Below are 17873 nucleotides of genomic sequence, written 5' to 3' on the forward strand. Positions count from 1 at the left end.
TTCCTTTATTTTAAGCGATGGGGGAAATTAGGTTAATTATTCCCCTGCTAATTTAATTGTAGTATATACATTAATAAAGTGAAACCAGCTCATGTAAGTCAACTCTTGAAGGGGGGAAATAGTTTTATGTGCCAGAAGGTGTGTTTATTTTTAATTAGGATTTTCACTTAAAGACTTTTTTGAATTTCATTCCATTTTAATTCCGAGGAGGTGGAGCGCTTTACGTATTAATAGGGTATGAGGCTTTTACATGTAGGTCACCGCTTTGAATTCCTTCCAGATCTGTAGTGAATGGAAGTTGTTAGGATGCTGAACAGCTGTCAGTCAGAATGGGAAGCGGGATGGTCTCGATCCAGGTCCTTGTGAGCAGGTGTCCAAATGAAAGCAACGACCACCACAAGTGACATTAATTGGTATCTGTGTTGGCAGCCTCTGCCAAGGAGCCAAGAGCAGGAGAGATGCGGAGCCTGCACCATTCTCTGGCTTCTCACCATAGCGCTGGGCTGACGCGCACAGGGGGATGCAGAGAAGCTCTCCCTGAAGTTGCTGTTGTTCCGGGTCTGTTGTGCTGGAAGTCCAGCCTATTAACCAAGGCTTAATTCATTACAGAATTACAGTATGTGGTTTGTTTGATCCAGCTTATTGCATCATATTTTATAAGCAAGTATATCAAAAGACTCTAAAAAGGAGTTAATTCATTCAGCATCACTTGGCCTCCCCAAGCTGATGGGAGCACAGTGACCCTCCCAGTGAAGGTAAGTGAGCTCTGAGAGCCGTTCTCCATCAGGTGCCCCGGTTACACGGTAAGTCAGAGCCTGCACCGCGCCCAGGGCACACTTTGCTTTCATTCCTGTTGCTGGTTTTGTACTGCAGAAGCCGTGTTGCAAAAGCTGATTTACAGGCAGTAGCTTTTACCAGGAGATAACATGAGGAGGAGGTAGATACCACTGTTCGCCTTCAACCACATATTGAGGGACAGTTAAAGAATTAACCTTTTCACTGGTAGCAACCATCCAGCTAAAGGCTTTCCATCACACCTACCACTGTAATTTTAAAGACTTCCAGACCACACTGTCTAATAATCCAGCACTGCTTAATGATGCAGCCTCTTAATAAACCTAATCTGGAACTCCGGTCACAAGAGTGAAAGCTCCCTTGTTTATAAAAAATTACAATCAAAAGCTCTTCAGCTAATGTAATTAACTGTCTTCGTCAGTGACCTTTCATGATTGTATCTTGCATCCAAGCCCAGATGGTATGTCACAGAGCAGCGCCGCATTCACATCAGTCACCATCTTGCGATCTGCACAGACAGATCGGCACTGAGGGCACGCTGCTGGCGTATCCCTGGGCGCGTGTTGTACACACAGATAAAGGCTTCCCAGGAGGGAGGAAAACAAGACTGAGAAATAATCCACAGACACTGTCAGGGGCAAGTTTGTGCCAGGACCTCCTCCCTGCGTTGATCCTTGCCGGTTAGGAGGTGACCTTTAGAGACCCACCAGGGCTGAGGAACAAATACCATACTCAACTGGTTGTACAGCAGACCTTGTAGTTGTTCACCTTGACAGCAGTAAGTGCCATGACAGGACGTAAAGACCATCACCAGGGAGAGGACCTGTGCAGGGAAAGAGCAGCCAACAGAACCCAGCTTTCTTTCCCCTGGAAGCCGTTGAACTGGGGTAGCTGATGCATGTACTGACCCCGGTCCCACCATGCAACTGAATGATCCACCCCGGCTCCTCCGACTGCTTGTAGCCTGCCCTGTGGTGGGGAGTCAGGCACAGCACACCCCCACACACGGCAGGACTGCATGCCCTGCTCCTCGGTGCTTTGTCAGGCGAAGTCGAGGATTCTTAAATCATTTCACTCAACAAGCAATTGCGCAGTAACCAAATCCTGCTTGCCTTCTTCAGATGAATAAAATAATTGAAGTCAGTAGTCCTAATTGGTTCAGCAAGGCAAGCAGGCTTCCTCCCTACATCTATTCAGGTGCCCTTTTTCTTTTTCACTGTGCTCGAACTCGATTAGATAATGTTAGAGGAGATAACAGCACAAAAATGTGATGAAATGTTCAGCATGATTTCTCTCTTCCCTGCCTGAGCTGCCTCTAGCCCTGAGGAAATGGTGTTACCTTCTTCCTTTCTTAGAGAAACATGTATTATAAATGACACAAACCTTCCCATTAGTTAACCCTTCTGATGATTGTTCCTCCATGTCACCGGCAACCTTCAGCTGCAGTTGCATACAGAAAGCACAGCTTCCAGCATAAAGCACTGCCCTCCTTTGGATAAATACTTAAAATAGCAGGTAGGCTGCAGAGCTTGGACGAGCTGTCAGCGTGATTCCAGCAACATCTCAGGTTTCACTTGAACAAAGCGCCATCCTGAAATGGGACTTGACACGTACAGCAAATAAGTCTAAGCTTGACCTCTTTCAATAAAAGATGCAGCAAAAGGAAAAAGCCCGTCAGACTTCTCCACGTGGCCCACAGCAGAAGGAATAGTGCAGGAGCAGGTTATCGCACACAGCTGCAACAGCAGGAGGTGCCCAGGCTGGGTGGCTCAGGTACCCTCCGTCCCCCCGTACATCCCCAGCCAGCGTGTGCCTGTTTCTGAGCCCTTCCTGAAACCGATACCCTGACCATCAGACGCATTGGCTCTGCATTACCAATATAGTTCCTTACATCATAGATAACTTGGAAATTAGTGCATGTTTGTACGGAGCATTGAAAAATAGAGTGACCGTATGGATTTATAATGCCCTGTCTTGTTGTGGAAGAAGGTAATGCAACTGTTTTTTGTGGAGACTGCAGAATACTGGAACACGTATCTCGTATGTATTGTGGGTATCTATAGGCATGGCTTGGACTTTCTATGATTGCTGCTGCTGCTGCTGCAGTCTTTTAAGGATCTGGGCTATTAAAGTGAATGATGATGATGGTTTCCAGAGCGCTGGAGGAGCAGAAGCCGGTATTGCCGCACAATCCTGCAGGCCACAAGAAGGAATAGTGCTAGTATGGCAGACACGAGCATCCGCAGCTCTGGAGCCCCCAGCTGCAGCAGTGCCGTTCTTCAGCGGTACAAGCAAAAGACACTTCATCCCTTTTCTCCCCCCGCCTCCCCCAGGCAGCTTGCCATCCAGATCAAAGCATTTCATTGTCCACCACAGGAGGCAGGGCTTTGAAGAGTGAAAAGCTAGGATGAGAGGTGGAAGGTGAGAGCGCAGTAGGGAAGAATTTGATCAGGGAACTAGAAATGGGTCTGGGAAACAGGGTTGAAATCATATTCAGACTCAAGCGTAGTTTGAAAATACAGTGGATGCAGCCTTTCCTCACCATGTTTCAGTTTCTTGGAACAAGGCCAACCCACTTGGACTGAGGACAGAAAAAAAAAAAAAAAAGTGAGAATTTTTTGAGTAGAAATAACTTTGAACTACAGTAATGAGCTACGAATCTCAACCCTCTCCACCCCACAGCTCCTAAAGAGTGTGAGTAGTGCTCTAGTCTGTAGCAGTTCTTGGGTTTTAAGCTTTATGCAATCAGTTCAGTCAGAATTTTGTTCTGCTTTCGGCAAGTCGGGTTAATGTTTAGGGTCCAGCCAAAAAAACTTAGCAAGTCTTCAGCTTAGCAATGATTCCCATGCAGTGAGCGTGCTGGGGTTCATAAAAAAAAAAAAAAAATTGTTTCTTTTCTTGCAGGATTTGACACCAGCATACTACCAATCTGTAAGGATTCCTTAGGCTGGATGTTCAACAAACTTGACATGAACTATGACCTGCTGCTGGACCCCTCGGAGATCAGTGCCATTTATCTGGACAAGTATGAGCCATGCGTCAAGCCTCTCTTCAACTCCTGCGACTCCTTCAAAGACGGAAAGCTTTCCAACAACGAGTGGTGCTACTGCTTCCAGAAGCCGGGCGGTGAGTTGTGAAATTCAGAGCACAAAGAGAAGTTGTTTGGGTGTCCCTGTGTTTTGGGTTTGACTGACCGGCTTATAGGTGTAGTTTGGTGATCAGCAGTCAGCTGCGTTAAAAAGCTCATTTCTCCAGCCCTGGTGTGAAAGGGCAGTGTGTAACAGTGTTTAATGTAGTAATGTATTAATATCCCTTGATCGTTAAAACAAACAAAGGAGTAGTAAGAGGTAGTGCACACAGTCTAGAAATAAGCTCTATAGATAGGTAGAAAGATAGGTAGATGGCTGATTGCAAGCTTAAGAACTTACGCTTTTATTAATGCAGAAATTAGTCAATTAGCAAATCATAAATTGGAGAGCTGGCATTATGTCAGTTTGGTGAAAAGACAGGGAAAATGGTTTAACAATGAAAATGGCCCCCAAACACTATTCTCAACTACAGTGCGTTGCTTTTTTTTTTTTTTTTTAATTAGTGGAGCTAATGACATAGATTTGTTTTGCAGTACAGTACCAGCATATGGGCTCCCTTCATTCCCAGGTGTACAGTAGTCTACATTTCTTGTCAGCAGTGAAGCCAGTCATTACAGAGTCTGTCCCGTACCATCTGGAAACTGATTCTCATACATTATATTTTAGGTCTTCCTTGCCAGAATGAAATGAATAGAATTCAAAAGCTAAGTAGAGGGAAGAGTCTGTTGGGTAAGTTCGATTACTTGATATTCATTTACTCGACTAATTAAAGCTTCTGTGATTATTGTAACTTTATATGCAGTAATGGGTTTTCAATTAGAGACTAATGTTTTGAGTTAGGAATATGCATCATGGAGCGTAGGCCTGACACTATGAAATTAAACAAATAATGAGATAGCAACATACAGAACAGGTGTCAGCATGGCAATGGGTTCAGAACTAATTTAGAGATCTCCAGAAACACAAAGCCTTGTCAGCGCAGAGCTTTGTACTGCCTTCATCCCCTTGTAGGTCAGAATAAGGACAGAGCCTCCCGTTTTTGAAGGGTGACTAAAGGTGCCACAGTGCATAGCCAAGGGTCCATGTCTTATTCCAGTTATGATGCAATGCATGCATCCCTTGGGGTTCATTTTTGCCTAATCACCCTTAAAAATATTTGAGTATATTCCATGTATACGAAAACAAGAGTTCGTACCATTTCGTTTTAGGCAGCTCTGCAGGACGTTCCATGCTGTAAGCTCTGGTAATGCCTGCCCCTCTCTCTGTCGGCTTGGGAGCCTGAATTGGCTCATAACTTGCACTGCTCTGATGGATATCTAAAATAAGGTGAAATAAATCCCCATATGACATTTTCCCGTTTAATTGCTAAAAAATCAGGTGGTTGAACTTTATCAATGTAGCTATTTCCATACCCTAGAATCAGACAGTGTTACGTAGCCTGGTGTTTCTGTGGTGGTACCTTACCGAAACTTTTGTCCTAGCACGTTTGTGTACGTAAAGCCAACTCCTGCAAGGCATACCAGTGCAGGTTAAAGTCTCTGTTTGCAGACAGCACTGCATGTCACCCTTGAAGGTCCTGGCTTGCCTCGGACCCAGGCTGTCAGGCCCGTCACGGAGAACCCGTGTCGGGTTCTGGTGGCATCACTAGTTGCAGCACAGAGCACGGGTGTCAGCGCTGCTGCAATGCCTCCCAGATTGCAGTCGGCTTCTCAGGTTGCTCTCAGATTTTAGCCTGATGTTTCTAGATACTCATTAACACACCATGCAAACAGAGCTGCTGCAAAGCTCGTCTTTGCCAAACCCTGCCATCCCCGGATGCCACTGCCATTTGGCCTCGGGGTTCAGTTCCTCATGAACAATCCCAACCTGGATTTGTGGGTTTAAAATAAGAATAAACATTCCCAAAGGCCACAGGGACTATGGTTTAGTTCCATCATCCTCTCACAGAAAGTTCACATAAAGATTAAGATGTTTCAGAGCTACAGCTCCTGCTGTTCATAGCTGTGGGAGCGAAGGGAGGATTGATTGCTCAGTTGCATGTGTGCTCCATTCAATGAATATTTTGCATTTGTGTTCAAATGCGTGTAGTGGCAGGGGGAGTCATGGTGTTCTCTGTCTCATGAGTGTCATGATTTTCAGAGCCACCTAAAAGAATAAGAAGCCCAGTTCTGAATAGATAGCTTTGGCTATCCCGTATTTATTTTATGCTTTGCTGTTATTTGCTATATGCAGTAAATGTCATCTGGGTTGAAACATAAGTGGTTTGTTCCGATGTGCAGGGAAAAATGATGGCTGTGCTGCAGGTAGTACAACATGCAGGCAGTTGTAGCGTGTCACTGGGGTCTGATCACAATAGCAGGAGTAAAATGATGAAGTAAAAGCAGTGAGAATGGTCCCTTACCACAAATAACTTCTAGTCAACTGTATTAAAAAAAAAAAAAAAACATGACGGATGAAAGTGGCTAAGCTCAATAAGTAGTGTCAGGCATAAGGTGTTCCACAAGCTAAAAAATTCTAATACAGAGAGGAACTCTTTGCTTCACCTACTTTGAAAGTCTGCTTGCATAATGGCACCTGTCTGTGAGATTCTAATCTGATCTCATAGCTATTTATACAGCAGAAAACATTGTCTTTTCTCTTCACTGACTGAAAAAAACATGCAAATGGAAACCAAAACATACACGTGACAAAGAACATGCTTGTAGCAACAACAAAGAATTTAAAAGAGAGATTAATATTTTCAGAGAAAATAACCTTTAATTATTCTCTTCCCTTCTCTGTCCCTGACATACAGAGCACAACATTTACAGTCTGGGCAGTATGCATGTAGAAGATTTCTGTTAACTTGTATCCATTGATAAAAATGATGACTTTTGATATTTTGTTCTCTATATATTTTTCAAAACACATGACTGTTGCAACAAAGTACTTCAAAGCCATTGCCATTAGATATGTTGAATTTGGAGGCTTTCAAATAGAGTCTAGCATCCCAGGGGACTGAATTAAAAAGTAAACAGCACTATTCATCTTTTCCTACCAGATTTATCTAGAGTACAATTAACTGCAGAGAGTGTACTTTTAGAGCATGCAACTGTGCAGCCTGATAATGCTTCTCCCACATCACTAAGGTAATAAATTTTGCTCCCGTCACTATTTTCTTCTGTATCAGCCCTGTGAATTCAGCTAATATAATAGCTAATACAGGGAGCTGTGTGCTGGCTAGCACTTAATTCTGTCAGGCTTTTACCTGTGTGCTTCACTATCTTTAGCATGTAATTATTCTCCCCATATTCTCTGAGGAAGGGGAGTATTATATAGATAAGGGAATGTTGCCAAAAAAAAAAAAAAAAAAGGAGATATAGGTCTGGATCCATAAAGAGGATATAGAAACAGTGCTGTTCAAGTTTGTGTGGAAGAATTAAATACTCCATGGGACAAAGAGAGGGGGGGTAAGCAGAATTCAGTAGCCTGAGGCAGTTCAGTGGGGAGTGACTAACATTTTGTAGGGCTTAATAGCAAAGCTGGTCCTCCAGCGGTCCTCTCCACACTTGTCGGGAAGCACTGGCTGTGCAAGAACCTCTGGAGAGGGAAAGTCCTTTCTCCTTCCAAAGTCTACAGATGTTCTCTGATGCCAAACTAAATAATAGGGTGAAATTTCCCCACTAAATGGGCTGCCTGGATGCCATGCTCCGGAGTAGCAGAACGTGTGGCCAGAGCTTATTTCTAATGAAGGCAGGGGCTGATTTCTGTAGGATTTACAGGATGTATCATCACGCCATACAACACGTGCTCCCAGTGACTCTCCATCCTCACCACGTTGTCACCTGCATCTGACACATTGGAGAGGACATGCTATAATCTTCCCTCTGATAGTTGGCAAATACTGTGACATTAGTATGCATAGCTAAATATCTAAAGCTCCAGCGTTACATGCAAATTGGCACAAATTTCCCATGCGGAAGGAAAAGTACCTTCTACTCCAACCAAAGTGTGGATCCTCCCCACACACAGTTATGTTGGCAGTGAGCCTGGGTCATGATTTATTTTTTAAATTTACGGCTTTTACAGGCAGTGTGGAACATTTTAATACCTTACAAGGAAAACAGTGAAAGTATGCAAAAAGGTCTGTTCCAAAGAAGGCAAAGGTTGCATTGCCCAAGGAAAAAGGACAGTTTAAAATGCAGAGGCCATTCTCTGCTCACCCCGCAATGCCACTCAGGTTCCCCCTTCGATTCTTTCCTGGAGCCAGATGCTCATTTGAGGTAACAGAAGAGCTCTAGTGACACGGGTAGAGCCATGCTGACTCGCAGCGGTGCAAATCAGCACCTGAGACTTTTTCCAAGGTTGTGTGTAGTCTGATAAACACCTGGAGTGCTTAACAAGGAGAGGACATGAGCATAAATATGAAAAAAACCTTTCTTAATCAATATTGAAATAAAGAGCTGAACGGTGAGCACTGACTTACAATAACCTGCAAAGGCGAGTATGCAGAGTTATTAGAACCATTTTTTTTTTATAAATAGTGAAAGTGAGTCTTTGGTAGCCATCGGTGTGCTTATATTTGTACGTGAACATAATGGTGGTACCTATAAGCAAACCTACTATAAGTGTTTTGAAGTTATTTAAAATACTCTCACTAATGGATGTGAAGTGGTCTCCAAAAGTGATCCGATGACAAAGATTTCTGCAGATTTCTGTTCTCATCTTCCATACCTGTGTTAGTGGCACTCAAATATTAGACAAGATCTGCAGCACAATGAATTTGGAAATTCAAGGATTCTCTTTATGGGGGGGATGTGTGTGTGAGAGAGAGAGAGAGAGATTGACTGACTTCCACTTCTATGTCTTATATACGAAATTTCGTGACATTTGGGCAGCACCTTTCATTCATTTTTTCTGTGAGATGTTGTGCAAAGAGCTCCTTTGACACATGAACTGTCTGAAGAGATGCTAGACACATGTTAAAAAACTTAACTGCATTACCAGTAAATCACTGGTATCTTTGACAACAGAGAAAAATACTTTCTCAAAAATCATTTGAAACAGGAAACTTGGGGGCAAGGGAGGGTTTCTGCCATGTGTCAAAGTGAAGCAATTGGCAAAGAAGGGAAAATGACTGTGCTGACCTCCCCCGGGAGTAAAGCTAACTCGTCTCGGAGGACAAGAGGGCTTTTCATATTGAAGTACATTTGCTGTATCTGCTGAAAATGGTGGGAACAATAACACAGGTTTCTCCTGAGAGGTTCCCTGTCTGCAGAGGCCAGACTGAACCACAGTCTACAAGGCTGAACTATTTTGGTTTTATTGTGAGACAAATCTTGGGCTTCAAATCCAAAGACTGACTGACTTCAAACCCTGTTATCCCTGTCTGTAAAGCTTGTGCATTACTTGTCCTTTGTATGTGGGAACTCTCAGTAAGTCAGAAGTTGTGCTTGAGATGAGTATGAATAGCAAGCAGATGGCAGATCGCTTCCAGGGATAATTACAGTGTTGTGGAAAGACTTATATGATAAACACTGAAAGAGTGCAAATGGAAGGGAAATGCAGAATTAATGAAGTTGGGGTAATAATCCAGTTGGGAAGAAAAGTTTAAAACCAGGAGTTAAATCTGAAAAGGGCTCTGTGGGAATATTAATCATCCAGGGGCAGACTGATCCTGTCTCTAGTACCGTATGGCATCACCTCCATGTGCTACATATATGCAAACATTTATGCACTGTGCAGTGACCAGGGTTAAAACAGTTAACCATACAGATTTCTGCTCCCTTTTAGGCACCAGATAATCACATGTATTTTCTTGCCAACGTTGTGAAGATTTCCATGTCATTAAGTGACAAGTTCATAGTACTGTATTTGGTCCTACAAAGGCTTGCATTACTGATTATACCTTATATTTTATTCAGGTGCTTTCATCCCACGGTGCAATGAAGAAGGTTATTACAAAGCCACTCAGTGCCATGGCAGCACAGGGCAGTGCTGGTGTGTTGATAAGTATGGGAACGAGATCGCCGGCTCAAGAAAGCAAGGAACAGTCAGTTGTGGTGAGTAATGATGTGCTTTCCTCAGACAACAAAGGAATTAACACTGTTGTAAACCCTGCTGTTGCTGTATGATGGAGTGTGATAACAGAAGTAACAACAAGGAAACATGACTACCGGTGTTCAAAGTGCTCCTGTATTTTCCTATTCCGACTGCAAATGGGGCCCTTGTATACATGTTGGTCCTGGGGACTGGAGGGCTGCAGCAGAAGTTAACAGGCAGTAACCACTGGTAAGAAGGTATTTTTGCTACCAGCCTGGAAACTGATATTAAATATGATATTAAATTAAAGCTATGGGATTGCTATGCATGGTTATTAAACATATTGTTCTGTATAGTCTGGAACATTTACTGGGACTTCATGAGTAATGTCTTTTCAAACAAAGGAAGGCCCAAATGTGTAAAATTTTATAAATTAATAACCAAGCCCTATAAAATTGCTGACGGGACACTATTACGCAGATTTGTGAAATCACCAATTAGCTGTTATACCTAGGCAAGCAAGATTTCAGCCGTATTGCTTCCGAGTGCGTCAGCGATGGCTGTGGATGCAGCTTTCTTCTTTGAGAGGGGGCAGGAAAAGCAGCGACCTGGAGGGTCTGAGATGCCAGAATCGCATCACAGATGTTAGGCTCAATAGCTACATTTGCAGACCGTGGTTTATGCACTCAAGTAAAATCAATTTGTAGAATATTTTTAGCCTGGTTTACAGAGCTGTGGTGGGATGAAGATATTTCATCACAAGTAATGATTTTCTGGCCTGCATGCGTGTGAACTGAGACTCTTTGGTCAAGTCTCTAGGAGGAAGGTGATGCAGAGTTTTTTACGCGAGTAAGATTTTCGGAGTAAATTGATATATCTTCATCCCAGTTCAGGATGAAAACTGAAATTTAAGGTTATTTATGACCAGCTGAACCAATGAATTTTAAAAGTAACATTGCAAGTGAGTGTGGCTTAATGACAAGGGAGGGGATGAACACAGGGTTTGGTGTCGTGTGGGGGAATGACCTTGCCTGCTCACCTGTTTCAGAAGAAGAGCAAGAAACCTCAGGGGATTTTGGCAGTGGTGGATCTGTTGTACTGTTGGATGATTTGGAAGAGGAACCTGAAGCAGCAAAAAAAGACAAAGAAGGGAAGCTGAAGATTCATGTAAGAGCAGCTAATGAAGATGATGAAGATGAAGATGATGATAAGGATGATGAAATTGGCTATATATGGTAGTGCCCATCATAATGAGGACTCACGTTTTGCACAATATTGCAAATCACATCATATCTCTGCAATTGTATCTGAGAGTACCTGGCACAAATATTCCCTCTCTACCGAGTTTAATTTTGTATAGTCTATTTAATTTGGAAGACAACTGGTTTTTTTTCCAGCAAGGACTGTTTGAATACAGCTTTCATTCAGTTGGTTTGGGGGATTTTTGTTCTATCCACGGGGCAATGAGTTTTGTTTTAGAAACATTTCATATCTTAATCCTCACACAGCTTATGAAATACATCCTGTGAAAGAAGAATGCAGAAGGGGCTCGACAAACCACTAAAAGGCTTAGAAGCCCTTCTCATGTTAGAGAATTTGTGTCATATCAGAAACAGTTTTTTTCTTTCATGAAGAAAGAGAAGTAGGTGCCTCATTTTTTAGTCCCTATTAGAACTAGTTGTGTTCCAGTAAAGAGTAAGTCTCTTTGGATAGTGACTTCTGGCTGCCCAGCACCAGGCGTTTCATCCAGAAGTCCCACCGGGGTGCAGATCAGCTCACTGACACTATTTGCTTACAGAACATGACCTTGATCCTAAGAGATGCTGAGAACCTGCAATTCTTATGGACCCAGCCCTACAAGCAGGGAACAGAATCCACCTGCCTTTCAGGGCGTTTAAGGAAAGAGTGTTTTATGGATTTGTAGCATCGTAACCACCTCCATAGTTATTCCTCAGCTTCTGTTGGAACTCGTTTGCACTGAGAGTGGCACTGGCATCGCACAGGCAGCCTCTTCCTCCTGCCACACACTAGGGATCTGCCTGTTCTTCATTTACTCTTAGCAATCCTTCATTCCGAAGTTACAAAGCTGTCAAAGACATTAACCATCAGAAGCGATAAGCTGTCGTTCCTTTAATTGAAGTAGTTCATATTTATTTGGCCTGTTTAAAAAAGCAACTTTAGGTGGTCATGTTTCAAAAGCATAACCCATTTGCTCCGTGTGACAAGCTGCACACTCATGATACACACACATAAAAGAGAATGGTATTAAAATACAATCTGTGATTCCCTCAGCATCTCCCATGTATTGATGGCTCTTCAATTATGTCACAGCATATTGAAATTAAATTATTTGCTGTTCCTTTCCTGTTGCAGTTCTCTGATGCACTAATGTACTGTGGTGACCTTTTTCTTGGTTTTGCTGTTTTCAGAAACAGTAAGAGGTACCTTAACCCCACTCTTGCATTAGGATGCAGATGTATTTCAGCAGTGCCTGTGATTTGCCTGTGAGTTATTTTGCAGAATGAAAAATGTGCTTATTACACAAGAAACTAATTAGATTGATTTTTTTCCCCCTCTGAGTTAGTTTTGGATATAGAGGTGGAAACAGTATGGAGTTAAAACATGGCTGGTTACGTATTCACTCAAAAGCAGGAAAATACTGTGCTGGTGGACAGAAGTCAATTTTTTAGGGACACTGGCCCAAGGGCTGTGGTCCTCAGCCCCTCTCTAAAGCCAATGCCCCCCTCCCCCTCTGTGCTGGAGGACCTCTGCTTTCAGACACGATCAGAAGAGCAATACAGAAGAGGAACTCCTTTCAGACACCGTGTGTTGCAGGAGCTTAGTTGTTTTCTCCTCTTTCATTTCCTATTTGTCTTGATCAATGACCTGAGAACAAAGAGCAAGCCTGCATAATTGTTATTAATGCAGAAGGATGTGTAAAATCATGAGGAATTTGTTGTGTGTTGTTTCACACCCCACATCCTCCCAAAAATTTGCCATCACAATCATTTGCAAAAGGTCTACAATCCGTCCTGCCTCAAATCCCTTTGGTTTTCTTACAGCCTTTGAAAATTTATTGTAAAATTGTTGTCCATGAGCTGCACAGCACACATACACACACACACACACATGCCTTTTCTACTTGTCTTTCATAGAAAATTGTGGAAAATTGTGCTGACTTGCAAGAGGAACATCTACAAGCAGCATTTCTGTTTCCCTAAATAGTATAGTTTTGTGAGAAGCAATTGAACACCAGCGGTAGCTTGCTTCTCAGAGGTTGTGGCTGGTTTCCTTATGGTATGTTATTAATTAAACCCGTACTGTCTGGGTCTAGCTCTGCTGTCCTGTGCAGGACCTGCCTAAGGCACAGAGCTGACATTTCACTCCGACATAAAGCTGAGGTCTGTAATCAGTAGAGTTACACTTACCCTCCTGACTGGGCTCATTCTCCACACACAACTAGGTGTTTTTCTGCAGTCCCGTGTCCCTTTGCAGCAGCTTGCCCTGGACCTACACCTCACTCCAAAGGCCACGTAGTAAATCCCCTCTCCTGCCCAGCACCTCACCGGGGTAAAGTCTAACCGAGCCCTCGCAGGCAGCTCCAGAGTCGAAAGCGGCAGCCCTTCTGTGTCCCATGCAAACATGCAAGATGGTTAGATAAAAGCTGTTAAATAAGCCTTTAGAGGTGAATGTGGGCTTCCTTCAGTTTACATGAGCTGACATGCCACCACCATCCATTTCGCAGCACCGCTGAGCCTCTCCTAGCTTTAATCTCTCATACACAGCTATTCCCGAGCAGAGCTGGCAGGGCTTACATCTTTCTCTTAAACTACAAAACAATTCCTGTTGCTGGGACTCACCAGCACGGACCTGCTGCGGGTCGCGGTGGAGCAGCGTCATGGCAGCCTGCTGGCCTGCGGTCAGGGTGACACCCCTAGCCAGGGGATCGGGCAGTCGCCTGCTCCACTTGTTCAGCCATTCTTCTGAAGAAGAGCTAGCGCCGGGGGAAAAACGCCATGGTATTGACTGGTTCAGTTGGGTGCGACTACAAGAGAGAGAAAAGGCAGTAGTGTCGGGCCCCGAGGTGTCACAGCCCAGCCAGGAGCAGGGCAGGCAGGCTCCCGGGCTTGGAAGGGCAGCTCGGACTAGGGATTGCTTTAAGAGCAAGTTCCCCAGTATTACAAAGCTATTTAGCAAAGCCCTTGAGCATCCTCCAGTGGCTGGAAGATCTGCAGTCTATATATACCTGTGTATATATGTGTGTCTGTATATATATGTTTATACACATATGTGTGTGCATATGTGTGTTGTGTCCAATTTGGGAAGATGCATTAAGAAAATGTTTTATTTCTTTAAAAGAAAGCAGTGATTCTACCAAGAACCAAGATCTTCCAGATCAAGCCCCTTCCATTCTTCATACTTTGGAAAGAATTTAATTTGCTTCCAGCTTAATTTAACTCCTTTCTTTTTCTTTTTCTTTGTCTTTTTTTTTTTTTTTCAAAGCAGTGCTTCCCATCAGCATCAAGTCACTGACATTCCCAACATTTTCTCATTGTGAAAAATGGAATCAGAGTTGTCCCACCCCTTTCAGAGACACAAACCAATTTTTAATCTCATTTTCTTTTCATGTTAGAGACTATGAAATACTGTTAGGTATTGCTTTATGTTTCTTTTAACTACTGTGGTTAAATCAAAATCTTGAGTTCAGGTTTCAGCACAGTTGGGTTTTTTGGGTCATTACTGGCCTTCGCTGTGAACACAAAGAATCCTTTTCCTTTTCTTTGCTTTTTTTTTAAGCTATTCTGTACTATTATTTTAAACCATTTGAAGTGTTTATTTAATATTTATTCTACAGTTTATATTGAAAATGTAAAGTTTATATTTAAAACAACACTGTTTGTTAGTGAATGCTTCTCTTTGCCTCTCCAGCCTAGTCTGTTAGTCTCGGTGTACATTTCTGGCATGGGAATATTTTGATATTAGAAGTTTTGTAGCATCTTTCCCCTCAAGCAGCAGATGACATAGATCTAAGGTCACCACTTGATACAGACCATGAGATCGCTCAAGCTTAGCTTCCTACATTTGTTGGCTTTTACTGCAGTCCCTTCTGTATGCCATTCAAGTTCCTTTAATATATAGACTGCTTTGTACAGTTACTATACATCAAAAAGCCCTTTCTACAGTAGGTGGGTTTTGGTCTTTTTATACTTTTCTCAATGCTGTTGATGTCCGTTACTGTTAAATGTGTAGATCTGTAAGGAGAGATCCAAATATTACGTGTTTCAGTTTGATGTCCCTACTGTAGATGGATGTAGACTATCATAGTAAGTAGAATTGCATAGTAAATTCTGAATGCTTTTTCCATAAGGAGTTAAGTGGAATGTGAGCATTTTGCTAACTTTGGTTAACTGTAAATGCTTAACTGTAGTCTGAAATAGTTGCATTTTTGTCCGTCTCAATAAATTTTAATTTGTCTGCGACTCCTTATTGCCTGTCCTGAATTTTATTGAACTTTAAGGATCAAAAATACTGCGGTACCTTGAGTCAGCATTTAATCATACATAGAAACGGATGGTCTTTTATATTTGGTTTATACCTTATACCTCTGTCCAATGTCAGCTGTAATCTGTGAAGCTGAGGTAAGGTCTCTAGAAAGCTCTATTTTAAAAGCAGAAATTAAACCAAACAGAAAGTAATAACTGTACCAAAATCAGAGCTTTTCAAATTACATTAAAATTGATTTTTAAGGAATCTAGCAGGGGCTGGGGGGAAGGGGCGGGGGGAAGCTAGATTTCATTTTTATTTCCTCCCCAGTTTGCAAATCGTGATGTTTTTCTGTCTCTTCTGAAGGTATCCAGGGCAATTCTATAAACACAGCCACAGCGGCCATTATCTACAGTATAAATGAAAACAAAATTATATTGAATACGATTGGAGGGAAGCCATCCTCATTTAGAAATACCTGGGTTTGTGTCTCCATTATTAAATTAGAGCTCCTCTTTAATATTATTAACTAATTTAAACAGCCAACATTATTACAGTGCTAATTACAGAGTTTAAAATGTTATTTCATCACCTTTCCTCTGTATGTGCAATATTAAAGAACCACATGAAAGCACGAAACCTATTTTCAAACATTTGTGCAATTATAATCTCATCGGATAATACATTTATAACTTGTCTGTCCGTACACCATTGGCTGAGTTGTGTCATCTAGTCAGAAACTGCCTTAAATTTCTGTTAAATTGAATGCATTCAGTAGTTTATTTTTACAGTGGATACCACACATTACTTCCAGTACGTTGCATTACCTGAGTCTGAGAACAGATGAGTTTTCCCTTTCCAAAACCACTCTGAGATGCTTGGAAGTGTTTGATCACCCATGTTAGCGTGATTCAGCTGTGCCAGATGTCCAGCACTGTGGCACTGAGGGCTGGAAGGCAAGCAAACCAAATCTAAAACGTAACGCGAGTTGCAAATTTTAGTTGTTGGGCAGGGTTAATGATTGGAGTTTTCTTTTTTCTAATATACCTTCTAGATTCAAAATTGTAGGTGTCTTACAAGCTTTGTTTTGTATTAATTACACGTGCATAGCTAGGTATGCATACACACACACCTCTTTTCTATACACAAATGTACGTGTACATGTATACACACATACACACAGAGTATTTGTGTGTGCGTATATATATCACACACTGTTATGACCACCTGTGCCACAGTATTCTGGGGGAGCGAGGGGGAGCTCATAAGGAGCATGGGGACTGAACCCCCCGTTGGCCCGGCCAGCTGCCTCTGAGGAGCTGCTCTGCAGCAAACTGGCAGCTCCCTCCTGCTAACACCTTCCTGCTTCGGTCACTGCTGTCTTTAGACTCTCCTAGGTTTGGGATAGCCACTTCTGGGAATTCCTTCCATGCTTCAGATAAGGTTGAGCTGGTGTTTGATCACCCATACTAATCTCCTCTGTAACAACTTCTGCTGGGCTAAATGCTATGAATTAGTACTTGATTTCAAACATTAAAATACTCCTAGTAGATTATTATGTCCTACCTGTCATGTCTTGATAAGCTGCGTTGATTTATATTTCGCTTTTCCATGATTCTGTCCTCCATTCTGGATGAGGATCTTGGACTAATTTTCATTAACTCACTGCCAGGGGCTGCAGCCTTTGCTTCCTTAGTGATACTGAAGAGTGTCTGCAGCTGAAACATTGCTCCAGGTAATGCAAAGGCAAAAGGTCAGTTTGGCCTTAAGGTAAAATGATCAGCAGAGGTGGCTCTTACCTGGAGGACAGGGGCGTCCATCTGCAGCCAAACATTGTACTTTGCATCCTCAGTAAAATCTGCCATACCGGGTAGTACCGCACTGGTGGGGGTCGACACGTCTGCATGGAAAGGGACACACATGACAAAGTTACAAGATTAACCATTTACAAAGAAATAGCCTTTCCCACCACCCCCTGGTTTCCAATATATTACTATTTCCCTTTCCTTACTGATAGTATTTTGCTAATGACTATACCATTCTTGGGTTGTTCTGTGAAACCTCCACTGTGAGATGCACACATACACTTACACACATACACACACACACACGCTCAGACTTTTATTTTCTTTATAACAATTTTTTCTGTTGAGAACCTCACCAGCTATAAAACAGTAGCATTAATGCTTTCACTGATGATTAGTTTCATTTTTCCTTAAATACTGACAGTCAAAGGGTGAGATATTAAAAAGAAAAATCATGTCACAACAGCTTTGCACACTGTACGGCTTTTTGAATAGATTAAAAAGAGGCAGAGAGCTATTAATAAGCTTTTGACTTTCAAAGCACTCCCATCTTTGAAACTAGACCGACTAGGAGAGGGTGGGGGAGGCAGAGTGGAGAGCAGGCTTTGTACACTCTTGGCAAAAGCAAAACAAACGGTGAAACTAATAGATTTCGGTAAGCTGTGAAGGAGAGGGACAG

The 17873-nt window shown here is 42.5% G+C and overlaps 1 protein-coding gene across 2 annotated transcripts in view; it reads left to right on the forward strand.

Annotated features, from left to right (window-relative positions):
• The window catches only part of SPOCK1 (SPARC (osteonectin), cwcv and kazal like domains proteoglycan 1), a 324520-nt gene extending 309135 nt beyond the window's left edge, over window positions 1–15385 (forward strand). For both annotated transcript variants that reach the window (XM_037398498.1, XM_037398497.1), the window contains 4 exons: window positions 3700–3921; window positions 4551–4613; window positions 9788–9925; window positions 10954–15385. In XM_037398498.1, the coding sequence (XP_037254395.1) occupies window positions 3700–3921; window positions 4551–4613; window positions 9788–9925; window positions 10954–11144 (614 nt within the window). In that variant the 3' untranslated portion in view covers window positions 11145–15385. The remainder of the gene's footprint in view (window positions 1–3699; window positions 3922–4550; window positions 4614–9787; window positions 9926–10953) is intronic.
• The last annotated feature ends 2488 nt before the right edge of the window (window positions 15386–17873 follow it).

The sequence above is a fragment of the Falco rusticolus genome, chromosome 8 (genome assembly GCF_015220075.1).
Source record: "Falco rusticolus isolate bFalRus1 chromosome 8, bFalRus1.pri, whole genome shotgun sequence".
NCBI lineage: Eukaryota > Metazoa > Chordata > Aves > Falconiformes > Falconidae > Falco > Falco rusticolus.